This window comes from Aotus nancymaae, unplaced genomic scaffold (assembly GCF_030222135.1).
Source record: "Aotus nancymaae isolate 86718 unplaced genomic scaffold, 86718_ANA_hifiasm-v0.15.2.pri h1tg000020l, whole genome shotgun sequence".
In the NCBI taxonomy this organism is placed as follows: Eukaryota; Metazoa; Chordata; class Mammalia; order Primates; family Aotidae; genus Aotus; species Aotus nancymaae.
Window position 1 is genome coordinate 51664867 of NW_026988432.1, and position 13752 is coordinate 51678618.

Sequence of the window (13752 nt, forward strand, 5' to 3'; positions counted from 1 at the left end):
CTCTGCAGACCAGGCAAGGAACACTGAATAGCGTTCATTTATGTACTGCCAGATGTATTTCTGCATGTGACTGGGCTGGCCAAACCACTTTGAATGATTTTCAGTGTTATTAAGCAGACTCATAGGAGCAACAGGACTCGTGACAGAAGTAAAGTGCCCGGTGGCAGGAGTCCTTGGTGAAGGAACGTTGCACAGAAAGAGAAGCATCACAGTGCAGACTCTATTTTAATATCTGAGCTAACAACTCTCTGGGAATATTTCTCTTCCTCTTGTCCAGCTCCTTCTGTGTTGTGGCTGGTTTGCATTTGTGTGTGAAGTGCCAGGCGGTTTAATGAAGTTATTCTTTTATAAATTTTGCAACACTGAAGCAAGCATGAGGGCTTTAAATTAGAATAAGTGCCACTTCTGTATGGCAGGTTCCTTTGAGGACTGATTAGAATGAGGCCTCCCGTTGCCTGGCCCTTTATGCGTGGCAGTGTTGCTGTGTGTTCTTGTTTACGGCTCACCTTTGAATTTGCATGAGTTTGCACCATCCCTGCCGCCTGGCCCTCCGTTAGTCAAGACTGTCTTTCTTTCAGGATCATGTTAAATACTTCACTTTAAAGAGATTTTTTAAATTATATTGCTTTATTGTAATGAATTAAAATTAACTTGGAGTAGCAAATTTATTTAAGGATGTGAGGGTTATAGATTACTCTCACCATAGCTACAGCACATCTCTGTGTGGAGGAATTAAAGGGTTCTCTTTCCAGTAGCTCTGTACACCATAAGGGGTGAGGAAACTGTCCCACAGAGACCTAGAAGCAAAGCCAGAAAAGGTGCCCAGGAAGTGAGAGGGGGAATGGGAACATCACGTGGGGGTTTCTGAAGCAAATAGCAGCTCTTCTTGGCAGGGCAGAGAGTGGGGGCAGCTCTGCCATTTTAAGACCTTAAAGAGTATAAGACAACAGGAAATGGTGGACAAGAGAGAACAAAAATATATCTTAAGACCAGGCTTAATAGAGAATAGGAATTGCACTCAACCATTCCTGACTTCTTTGTGCCTGTATGAACTTGGTAATAAACTGGGATGGTTTTAAGGGGTGGGGAGGGATTGTTAAAGAAAGAGACCTGAAACTTTCAGCAATACACAGTAACATACAGGGAAAGGGAAAGGAAAAGCAAGCACACAGGCAAAAAAAAAAAAAAAAAGGCACGAAACCTGAATGTTTATGTGTTCTCCTCTCTCCAAACTCGGATTTTTTCTTTAAAGTAGGAGACAACCAAACAGAATTGGGCCTGTGAAATATTTGCATTTTTAAAGGGTTTGCTTAGAACTTAAAACAAGAGTTACTTGGGGCTCCTTCTAATTGCATTCTCCATGCAGGAATAAGTCCCCTGAGAGACAGAAAGATCAAAGGCAAACACCAGGAATCTTACCTGTAGAAGCAATGCATGTATGTAACTCTTTTTCTGCCCTGCGCAACACTCACTTGCTTAGGCATGGAAATGGACATGTGCCCATGTGTATTCCCACGTGCGCGCGTGCGTGCGCGCGCACACACACACACACACACACACACACACCCCACTCAGGAAGTGGCTCATGCTTAACATAGTTTAATTATCTAAATTAATACATTGTCCTTTCACAGTTTTTTTAAAATGTATCTTTACTAAAGCCTATGCCATAGTAGACAAGCTAAGCTTTTTCTTTTTTCTTTTTTCTTTTTTTTTTTTTTTTGCTTACAGTGGGGAAAGATGTTTTTCTGTTATCCTTAATGATTTATAACATGTTTGACTTACTCTTAATGTGAGTTTACCTCCTAGGGAGTGTGGCAGTGTTTTTAATAAAAGAAATAATGCACTACAAGGAAGTGGCATTTCTTTTGCTTTTTGCCCAAGTTCAATAAACTATTTTTCATAATTATTGGAATTTAGTTGAAGGGAATCCGTGTCCCTATCAAGTGGAAAAGGAGAAAGAGTCTTGGCTTCCTCCTTCTTCCTACAAAGGTTACCCTTTGAATATAAATTACAACGTCCTGTGCTTCTCCCATTCTAATCAGATGACCTTTTGAATCTGGTGGACCAGAGTTTAAATCCTAAGCCTGCCAGTCAGTTTTTAAATCAATGCCCTGCTCCACCATCTTTTAGTGTATAACTAAATTTCAATGGATTTCAAACACGGAAGTGAAGTCAGTGATACCAGTGGCATCTTGCAGCTGACTGCAAAACAGCCAAACTTAACTCTGAGATCTTGGCCAAGTGATGTGATTATAGTTAATTTCGCTAACTGAAGTCTCTTCAAAAACCTTCCGGGATTCAAAATCTAAGAGAAAAGGGAGGAGTTGAAATTTTGTAATGTTTGCAAGAGGACATTTCTGAGCAATTATCAATTTAAGCTTCCATTATTTGCCGCTAATTACTACACAAGGCTGTTAAATATTTAGCAGAAGTTTGTTTAATTGCATTTGACTGGGAAGGGGATGCTTGAATATAGCTTCAGCAGCAAGAGTTGGTTGTGTGCACAGAGAGCTGGCAGAGAGGAAATTTGTATTCGCCCAAGATGAACACATTACAGTGTCAGACAAGCCTTCTTTTTTCTGCCTTCCAAAGATTTATTTATCTTTAAGGTATCTAAAATTAGAGCACGAAGAAGGGGCACTGTTCATGGATGTAAAATTGGAAGGAGGTCATTCTTAACCTTGTTTACAGATGTTCTAGTTTAGAAAGCGCCAGTGTGATAAATTAAACATTACAGGGGAAAAAATTAAAGCTTAGCAACAACTGGCACATGGACACATCTGTCTGTGAAGCACTGACTTAATCCCTGAATATCTTATTAGACAGTATTGCCTATCAAAGGCTTCTGTCCCACAATACGCTGGAATCCTGCAATTCCAGAATCTTGAGTGAAATCTTTACACTCTCCCTCTCACTGGTGCTGGCTTTGTATAGTTTGATTTAAATTTTTTTCTGGCTTCTTGCATGGAAACAGACAGCTCAATTCATTGTTTTCTTTTAAAAATAAACATTATACTCTTAATATATTTCCCAGTGGCCATTTTGCTCTTTTTAGCCTCTTCTTTCCATACAGCACCTTTTTTCTCCCACTATCAATGTAGTAGACAGTGCGTGCTATTGTCGGTTCCAAAGAAGGAAATTTTCAAGCTTGTCAGGTATGCAAAACAGATAGGGGTCAGCTTGCAACTAAAATTTTACTACTGTTTTTAAGATCTTAATTGAAAATGGGATTGTCACGATATTAACCTTTCCCGTATATGATGTCACAGTAGATTTTGCAAACTGGTGGATTAAAGGCTTGTTTTATGTCTCCAAAATGTTTAATTGTCAAAATAGTAGGAATTGTTCTGTTAGCAACTGAGACTTTGCATTATTTCAACAATTAGTCTTTGCTCAGACTTCTGAAGACTCACATTAGACTAAGACTAAACTGGGTGTTCTTGGTATCTGGTAACCACCATGGGCTTTTCCAGCTCAGTTTGATATTACAGAAAATAGCAAGATGTGGTGAAAATAGGTCCTTTTTGAACTGACTCCCCACCTCCCTGCACAGCCAGACATACCTGCAGCTCCACAAGCGGTTCCTGCCCTCTGCCCTCTGAGCTCTCAGCTTTGCGGCTGCTCTTCCCTCTACTTCAGGAGCCATTTTCTCCCTTTTTACCTCTACCTCCTCATCTCTCCCACACCAGGCAGGTGGGACTCCTCCAAGAACAGAGCCCCCTCACACAAGGTGAAGGGCCCTTCCTCTGTGTCTTAGAGTACCCTGTCTCTCTGGGTAGAAGGTCTGGGCTACGGCAATGAGTGTCCTTTATCTCTACAGTTGGCCCAGCCATAGGACTAATTCTAAGACCCTGAACGTGGGCTTCAACCCTCTGGGACTTAATTTTCTCATCTGTAAAATGAGATACTGGACCAGATGCTGCTAGGTACCACCCCACCCCTCACCACCCCAGCTCTGAAACCAATTTTTTGTTTCTCTGCAGCATTACTTACAGGTGTAGTTGATTCACCCGCCATTGAGTCTAGACCAACAAATTGAAGATGATGGCTCTGTAGTTCTTTTCAAAGTAGATAGTTGTTTCCATTCCCCAAATACTGGTTTCCAGAGTTTAATATTTGGGTCCCTTTAAACATTATTAGATTACAAATATCCCTAAAGCAGCATTGATTGATTACCACTAAAATGTACCATCTTTGTTCATCGATGGTACATGGATGGTCTTAAGAAGTCACTAAAAGAATGAACACTTCTGGAAATACTTGGTTCTTCACATAAACAATCCCATTTATTATATATTTCAAAGACTTCTTTCTACAATTTCTGTGCAATTGCCCATGTTCACCCATTGACTGTATTTTAAATGTCATGCAATACAGTCTCATGTGGTATATATGTGTCCCTTTGCAATTCTCTTTTTAAGATGAGGAGGATACCATCTTAGAATGAAGACAAAGTAGCATACTCAAGCGTGGTATTGCAAGCTCAATGTATTTTCAATACAAAGTAAATTCAGAACAATTATATGTCTTCCTCATAACCACCTGTTTCTGTATCTGACCTCTAATTTAAACCTGTCAGTAACAAAACAGGTCATTAACAAGACTTCCTCATTACAGCTATTTGACACACCTCATAGACCACTGTTTCTTCTTTCCTTTTAGATCACTTCTTCCCTGCAGATTCTTCAAATCCCTAAATGCAGAACTCTACTTATCTCCCAGCTTTCATTTATTCATGCACAAATGTTTTTCAAACAGTATAGGCAGGATTCCTCTATATCTCCCCAGTGGGAGAGATGCTTCCCATCAAGGGATATGTGGCAGTGTCCGGGGACATTTCAGCTTGTCACAACTGGGAAGATGCCACTAGCATGTTGGCAATAGTGGCCAAGAATGCTGCTAAACATCCCACAATGCCCAGGACAACCCCCTAGAACAAAGAATTGTCCAGTCCCAAATGTCAGTAATGCTGTGGTTGGGAAACTCTGCTTGCTGTAAGGCAAGCCCCACTGGCCTTCTAAAATCTATTTTCAGGCTCCTCTCTGGAACCAAGCAAGTGAATGGCATGTTTTTATATAATGACTGAGAAATGGTGTACTGAATGGTCTTTTAAGTTGCTTCAGATGAGATAGAAGAGCTTTATGCCATAGGCGCGCATGGTCAAGTGTTTGGAACATAAACTCATCAACATGCCAATGTCTTCATGCTTCAGGATTATCTCAGATCACCCTTTTCTGAACTTTGTTAGCACAGAGTCCAGAGAACAACAACAACAAAAATGTCCTTCAGTGAGGTTTATTAGAATGTAAAATTGTTTCCTATGGGAGGTATGATAGAAACTTCATTGCCAGAATCATTCAAAACTGGCCTAGTGTATAAACTTTATCAAACAATTATGTTCTTACAAGGGGACAAGCTAAATGCCCTAATAGTCCTTTCCATCTTTAATATCTTGTATTCTTCTGATCACTTCTGATGATACCATTTCACCTTTTGCTTTAATATAGCTTAGTGTCATCCAGAAAATGCTTTGAGATGTCAGACCAAGCCCATGTGAACTGTTAAATGTCAAAAGAAAATGCATCAGTGTCTCTGTAAGTTCATGGTGATGACATTACCATATGAAAAAATAAAAAGGGAAATTCTGTCAGTGCAAACATGATCGTAAAAGCAACATTCATGGCATTAAAGAGAGGGGCAAAAGCGTATCATGACAGTTTGGAAATGCCATTGCTATGTCATAATAAAAGGGTAGAACTTCATTCTAGCAGATTCTACACATGTAAAGATTATGAGTCAACTTCCCTGGCTATGAAAAATCCACTATGCATGTGTCCTTTCAATTCTCATAGAACTTAGGGAAAATATTGTATATTTGTCTTTAAAAAAATATTTGTGGAATTGTAACATAGCTCACAAAAATGCACATATCCACGGATATGGACCTGATGTTTACCTGGTAAGGCCCATAAAAACACAATTACCCCGTATTTCTTCATCCAGGAATTATATAGTTGTGGGCAGTAGAAACTTTGGGTGGGCAAAGTGGGGTACTTCGGGGTGATTTTGGTCTTCAGTGTAATTTTTAGAACATTCCTAATGGTACGTCCAGAGCCGTAGCAATTTACTTTTAATCAGTTTAAAATTATGAGTACTTTTGTAATTGTGTGGACTTTGAAAATGTTAATTTATTAACATTCACATCCTGTTAACCTTATTAAGATGCTTAAAGGTCACCCTTTGCCGTTTTGACTAGTTTTTCTCTTAACGTTCAGGGGAAATAACCCAGGATCCTGTCATCATTAGCTGTATACACTTTTAAAACTATTTTACTAGCATAAGAAGTTGGGAACGAAAAAGAGAGAGGGTGGAAATGTAAAAATCTTGATTAGAAAGTATAATTTAATAGAACATCTATTGAACCAAATGTATTGATTAATGTAGAAGATATAGTACTTATATTGATTCAAACCAGAGATTTAGTACTAAAAGCTCTAAGCCAAAAAGCTGTTGCCGATTGCTACAAAAGTCAGTTTAATGCTGTCCTTGAGAATGCCTTCACAAAGAAATTCTTCTAATGTTTGAGGACTAGGTAGAATGCAGTATATGTCAGTCTGATCCCGGAGGGTTTTATTTTGTACTCTAATAGCTGTTACGAGCCTACATTATATCCAAGGAGTAATTTTCCTTAGGGGTGCCCGGCTCGCTTTGTGTCAATATTCTAGCATTTTAAGTCACGTACAGTATATGCTTCTGGGAACGGGGAAGGAGCCAGCCAGACTCATAATGGTCTGCATTCATTAATAAAGGCAGAAGCTTCTGTCCCTCCATTGCCCACTACAGGGATGCCTCTTTGGCCTTCGGGGACCCGTACAGACACATTTAAAGAAAGCTTTATTTTGAGTGGGCAGGAGATGAAATGTAGGACTTGCAGGCATTTCCTAAGTCAGCTATATGCCCGAGCGCAGGGTGACCTTAATGGGTCAAAGAAGAATGCAGGTCAAAAGACTTATTATCCAGCCTGTTGGAAACCAATTGCTTTTGTTTAAAAAAAAAAAACAAAAAAACCATAGTGCTTAAAGGTGGACGGTAATGTAGAATTCTGTTTGCAGCCTGTAACTGCACGACTGTATGTGAACTGGAATATGCTTCCAGAAAAATAAGAGCACACTGATTATCCTCCGTGTTTACAGATAAAGGTCCAACCCAAGTGATAAAAGGAAGAGTAATATAATTAGTTAATCAGTGATGATTGATTATGGATGTTTGTGTTCTTCAACTAAAGAAAAACAACATGCTGCCATGGTGCTGTCACCATCTGTTGAAAGAAGCAGCCACATTTAATCTTTATATTTCTTTATTTCTTCCCGCCTTGCATTGTTTCTGAGCCACAATTGCCTACTATTTTATCTAGTTGGAAAATATCTCATTTAAATTGAATACAACTGCAGTTTAAATTCAGGTTTCTAATGGCACAGTGAATTAGTGGAAAGCTTGCTTTTTTTTTTCTTGTTTTCATTTTAAAATAGCATGCTGGCTCTTTTTCTTAGTTTTAAAAGCTTGTCAGAATTTGTTTGAAACAAAAGGCTATAAATAAACAAGTCATGGTAAAAATGATTAACATCTTTGAATCAACAGATTTCACAAAACTTCCATTCAAATGCCATTTTTGTTTTTATGACCATTGATACATAACATTTTGCCGATGCCAACAGAGTGTTACAAAGCACAGACGAGACATGGTCTCTGCCAAAGAATTAGAGAAGTGAAGGCAATCTGTGGGCATAAGTTTTGGGGTTGGGAATTTAATTTTTTAACACTGGGAAGATAGGTTTCCCCCTGGCTTTCCTCCAACGCTGAATTTCATCATTGATATAGGTGCAAAAATTCAGATTTACATCAAGATTGCAGAAAAATGGAATCTCTTTAGCCAAGGTGAACAGTTTCAAAGGATCATGGATTTTCATTTTCACTTAAAAATATTTTTCTTGGATTGCATTTTAAATAGGATTAAACCATTTGACCAGTAAATGTGGTCAGCTCTCAGAAAAAAGGAGGCTGAATTAATCATTTGTTAGAGTGCCAAGCCCAAAATGAGAATTCCAGTCTTGTAAAATGAAAGGCATCTCATATTTAAAAAGAAATACATAGTGCTAGAAGGGAATTTTTAAGGCCCTCATCTGTTTTTTAGCTTTCTAAGTTTAATTTCACATTTATAGAGGAAAAAAATACATATAGCACACTCCTTCCAAATGGGGCCCTTTACAGTAAAGAAAGTGTTTTTGAAACCTCGCTATTAAGGTATCATACCTAGATGGATCTTCTTTTAAGCTTTAAGGTATGTTGTGGATTTGATTTTTTTTTAACACAAACCCCCCTCGTGTAAAACAACTGTTCATAACTGGGATTAATGGTTTGCAATTTTCAGTTACTTAGACATGGGGTCTCCAGGAGATGGCTTTTTGCAGAGTAGAATATGGCTCTCTGTGGGATTACAGAAGTTTTCTTCTCTTCCTACTTCCTTTTCTGTCTTCACCCCCCACCTCCACCGATGTTGCACTGATGTTCTTCTCGATTATGTAAAACACTTTCCCTTCATTGGAACAGATATTTTTTCTCATAACCTGTCATTGCATTAAAGTACTTTGGGGACGGTGAATTGCTGTGTAAAATTGGTGAGATAACCCACTGCTTTGTTCTAGCATAGTGGTTTCCTCTGGACCTAAAGAGCTGAAAACTCTTGCACAGAGAGAAGGCTGCTTGCGGATGGCCTGGCAGTGGTTTTCTGCTTTCTGCTTATATGCATGTGTGTCCTCGCTGTCTCAGGAGTGGCTCTGTGGTGTGGCAGGTAGCCGGGGGGAGAGCAAACGGGGCCTCAGAGCCTGCCCTCTCTTTTTATTTGGCGCTTCTGTTGTCAATTTTTTCAGCCTTCCTACTTGCCTCTTGTCTCCCTTTCTAAAGAAATAATGTCTGTTAGTCTATGAGTATCAGAAAACACTGAGTGCTCCCAGGAAGGAACTTCTTGTTTTTCTATTCAGAGAATCCTGTAGTCAAGTCCAGAGACTAGGACTTCGCCTGTGTTCTCTCCAACACCTAAAAGCCAGTAGAATAAACTGTGGCTCAGATACTCCATTCCTTCCTCCAGAAGATGCAATGAGGCCATTTGTATTTTCAGTGGACATGAAATACTGCATGGGGGAGGAGAACAGACACATCCCCAGATCCTCAAAGGCAGTGAAGGCAGGCCCTTGAGGATGGAGCAGAATCCCATGGGGGATTATTTCCAATACAAATAGATCCATTGCCAAGAACCTCTAGGAACATGCTGCCTTCCACCATGAGAATCACTGCCATTGGTGGACAGCCAGGCCTGGGGAGACCCTGCCATAGCTGTCTGTTGGGCTGGATCAAAAAAAAGAAACCAAACAAAATGAGAGTGAGACCTCCGTGGTCTGCAGGCATCTCCGCACCAAGAGGACTTTCTGCCCTTACTTTTCTCATGCCAGATTTCCTATGTTGATATTACTTACATCGGGGTGCTTTATTTTTGAATTTCACAAGCCATATCCTTGTCCTTCTCACAAATGATTTATATTCTTCTCTCTTATATGCAAAACATAACTCCTTTATGAAACAGCTTCAATCTGTTGCAGTAAGTGATGTATGTGTATTTGTTCATGTCCTTGCACCTCTGAAGAGACTTGTATGGCTTTGGTTGAGGATGAAAGCGTACAACACACAACTATTGCCAATTGTTATGGGCAATTTGTTTTAGGTTCTTATTTTGTAGCATCTTTATAAGCGCATATAAAAAACACTGGGAACACTGCACTGTGTACTCTTTCACTAACCCCTAGAATCCAATCACATGTGGACTGTCCATCATAAGCACGTAAACATTTGAAAGTAATATTATTAAACTGATTTTTTTTTACTTTGATTATGGTAAGAAAAAAAAAAAACCATCTATCTGTAAGAGTCCTATTATTTCCATAAATACAGGTTGAGTATTCCTTTTTTAAAATGCTTGGGACCAGAAGTGTTTTTCGGTTTCAGATTTTGGCATATTTGCATATGCATAATGAGATATCTTGGGATGGGACCCAAGTCTAAACACAGAATTTATTTATATTTCTTATATACCTTATACACAGCCCAAAGGTCACTTGATACAATATTTTCAATAATTTTTTGCATGAAACAAAGTTTGAGCACATTGAACCATCAGAAAGCAAAGGTGTTGCTAGCTCAGTCACCTATATGGCATCATGTCAGTGCTCAAAAAGTTTCAGATTTTAGAGTATTTGGATTTTGAATTTTCCTATTTGGAGATGCTTGATCTGTATTGTCATATCTCCTTCTACTTACTTGGTAATTCTTTTTGGACTGTTTAAAAATTGTAAAAAACCTTTCTATAAACTTGACTCTGAGATAGCAAAAGGTATAAAAAGGCTTAGATGTGGTGTATTTTGAGTAATCAAGCTTTTACTGTTTATAACCTTTCTGAATATAATCATGTTGATTTTTAAGAAAACAGCAGTTTTTTGGTCTCATTAGTACCTTTATTACCCTTTTTGTCTACATATTGGTGACAAGTACTTTTCAGAAGTATTAAAAATCAACATACAGATAAAGGAGTTCGCATAAAAACCATTTGCTACTTCCTGTATTCACTTTGATGCTGGGACTATTAAACTATGTTTTAAAGAAGGGAGAGTGAAATACTGTTCTCCATCATGATCTGTCATCCATTTTCTTCAAAAATGAGCTAAATTTGAAATGGGGCAAGGAAGATCTAGGTCCTCTTCACAAGGCTCCCTATTCCCCCAATTTTGCACCCAATCCCAATTGGTTCATAGCCGAACCTCTGGTCATTTAGCCTATATTCAAGGAGGAGGCCGTTTGCTAGTTGCTGTAAAGGATGAAGAGATAACAAACATCTCTCTGCTTAAAATATTCCAGTGGCTCCCTTAACCTACAAGACAGTCTGAGCTCTTTAGCAAGGTACATAAGACTGCTCATATTCTTGCTCCAGACCACCTCCATCTTCGCGTCTCATGAGTACTGTTGATTCAGAACACTCCAGAAGAATTCAGCCAATCTGAACAAGTTGCAGGTCTGAAAACATACCTTGCATTCATTGCCCTGACCCATGTGGGTCTCTTGGCCTAGAGTGCCCTCCCTGTACCCTCTGCTCATGTTTCTAGCTGTCAGTGTGCTGGATCCACTGTGAACCCTTCCCCAATGGCAAGGCAGGGTCAGTGTAGCTGTGACATGTCTGTGTTCTTTTCTAATAGACTGCTTTACTGTTACGTGCCCACATGACCTTCTTTAGACTGTGAGCACTTTGAAGGCGTGAAGGGAAGGACCATGCCTTTCCTCTCCAGTAGCCGTTGCCTTGCCAGCCAGTCATGGAGATAGCGAAACCCTGTTTCCTGAGCACTGCAGCGCTATGGCATGTGGCCAGGTGGTGATGCACGTGTTCAATAGATGCTTGTAGAGGAATGAATAAATGAATGAACATCAGAATTATTGACATGGGTGAGAGCCAGGCCTACAAATAATCATGAGACAAGACCTAAGATGCATCCTATATAAGCAGTATAAAGTGCATCAGGAAATCATAGAAGGGAGAGATCAGTGTTAGATGGGGTGAGCGTGGAAGTGATGATATTTTGAGCTAGGTCCCAAGGTTGTGCTAAGAAGGGATTGGGGCCAGGGGATACAGGTAAGTAATGAGAGAACATGGCTCTGGGTAAGTGCGGAGAAGGAGAGTGGAGATCAAGCTATTCTCAGGCTTACGCTTCAAACAAATGTCCTGCAAATCTGTGACCATCCTCCAGGCTTGGTTCTGGAGACTTCCCACCCAGCGCGTCCACCCTTGGGGCCTGGCTGGTGCTTCTGAGTTGCCCAGCTATCCCAGTTACCCTCTCACAATTTGGAAAGTGGGCGTTCACTCAGAAAGGGAACATGCTAGCATAGATGGAGAGGAGACTGCCAGTATACAACACAAGCTGTGTCAGCTGAGAAAGGGCATCCGGGGACAGGTACAGTAGCCATGGCAGGCTACTGTGATCTGCTCCTGAGCCATGGTATTACCACAGCCCGAAGCCCACCCTCAGTGAGGGGGCTGCCCCCGCTGTCCATCATCAGCCAGGCAACTCTTGTATTTCATATGCATCTTCGGGGGCAGATAGAGCCCTGTTGTGTCAAGATGTTACAGTCTCAAAGGGATTGGAGCAGAGGCATATATAACCAATAGAAATCATGCACAGATACATAAAACTGTTAAAACGGTGCTACCTGCTTCTTAAACACTGGGTCCTATTTTAATAAGAAGAGATGATGGATGGTGAGAGGGTATTGTAGAAAGGCATGGCAGAGGTGGAGAAAAGGCAAGGTGCCAGCCAGCCATCTCACATTAAAGAGGCTCCTGGCCTGGCCCCTCCCTCCAGGCCCTCATGGGTGGCAGCAGGTTCAGAAGCTCTCTTGGTCTGTTTCTCCGTGGGAAGAAGCAGATTTTTTTTAGCGTTACAAGGCACCCATGAGCACTATTCATCAGAGGGCAGAAACTCATTGTTCATGTCATTATGAATCAATCACATGTATATATGCTTGGTCTGATGAAAATGAAATCACTGAAACTTGTTTTCCCTCTCCTTCTTCTTCTTTTTTTTTTATTTACAGAATCATACAATGACCCAACACAGCAGTTAGTGCAAGTACAGTCTCTCAAGGAGAATGGCTTTTGTGGCACAAAAAGGGAACATGTTTTACTCTTTGCACGAAACTTTCATTGTTAATGTATATTATTCAGAAACATTGTATTGTACCATAAAACTTGTATTATCAAAACTGTTGGATGTTCATGTGTTTGAACTTTTGCGCACCAGATAGACCCCTTGTATATAAAGTGTTGCACATGTATTATGTCGTCTGATACTAAAATGGTCTTATAAAGACAAGTGGACTTGGGCCCTATTCAGGCAAGATTAAAAAAAAAAAAAACTATAAGCAAAATGGCTTAAGATAAAGTATTTTCAAGGAAGAAAGATTAAAAACAACTGTTATACATGAGACTGTGGTTGGACTTCCTTTTCTTTACACTTAAGCCTAGAATTTCTCTTTCGGTATATCAGCGGTTAAATCCAAGACTATTTTTTATTGCTGAAGATTCTTGCAAACCACAAAGAGATGTTCTCACAGAACAGAACCCCACAGCTGGATAAGGCCCGTATATATATATTTGTAAGCCTTGCAATGTGACAGGTAGCATCACTATATATGCAATAGTTGTTATGTAGACTGTCAAAGAATTTTTTTTCCTGGATACATTTGAAGCTTTGAGTGTTCAAGGTTTTCCTTAATGATTTCACGCAGCCAAATTCTTGAATCAGTTGAACTAACCTGTATGTTACTGTTATTAATGTTTACTCTGCGGTCTGAACCTGGAGATTACTGGAATTGTTTTCCAAGAGGAAATAAATTCAGTTTACCATTAGGTATGAGTGTATTTGTGTGTTTTCTTTCTCTAGTTACTACACCATTAAAAAAAAAAACTAATTGCCTGCACCCTTGGATATGAAATCTGCTCTTGAGCATATCACAGGCATTACCTCAATCATATTTAACCTTTTCACACTGGGCCAAATGCATCTGGAAGGATATTCATCACTCTTCATAGGGAAGGAATCGGACGCAGTATCCTTCTACTCTATTACATACTAACAGGTCACATTGTACTTGAGG

At 39.8% G+C, this 13752-nt stretch overlaps 1 protein-coding gene across 3 annotated transcripts in view; it reads left to right on the forward strand.

Annotated features, from left to right (window-relative positions):
* Positions 1 to 13506, forward strand: part of ZNF521 (zinc finger protein 521) — a 294256-nt gene extending 280750 nt beyond the window's left edge. For all 3 annotated transcript variants that reach the window (XM_021673901.2, XM_021673903.2, XM_021673902.2), the window contains one exon: positions 12691 to 13506. In XM_021673901.2, the coding sequence (XP_021529576.1) occupies positions 12691 to 12720 (30 nt within the window). In that variant the 3' untranslated portion in view covers positions 12721 to 13506. The remainder of the gene's footprint in view (positions 1 to 12690) is intronic.
* The last annotated feature ends 246 nt before the right edge of the window (positions 13507 to 13752 follow it).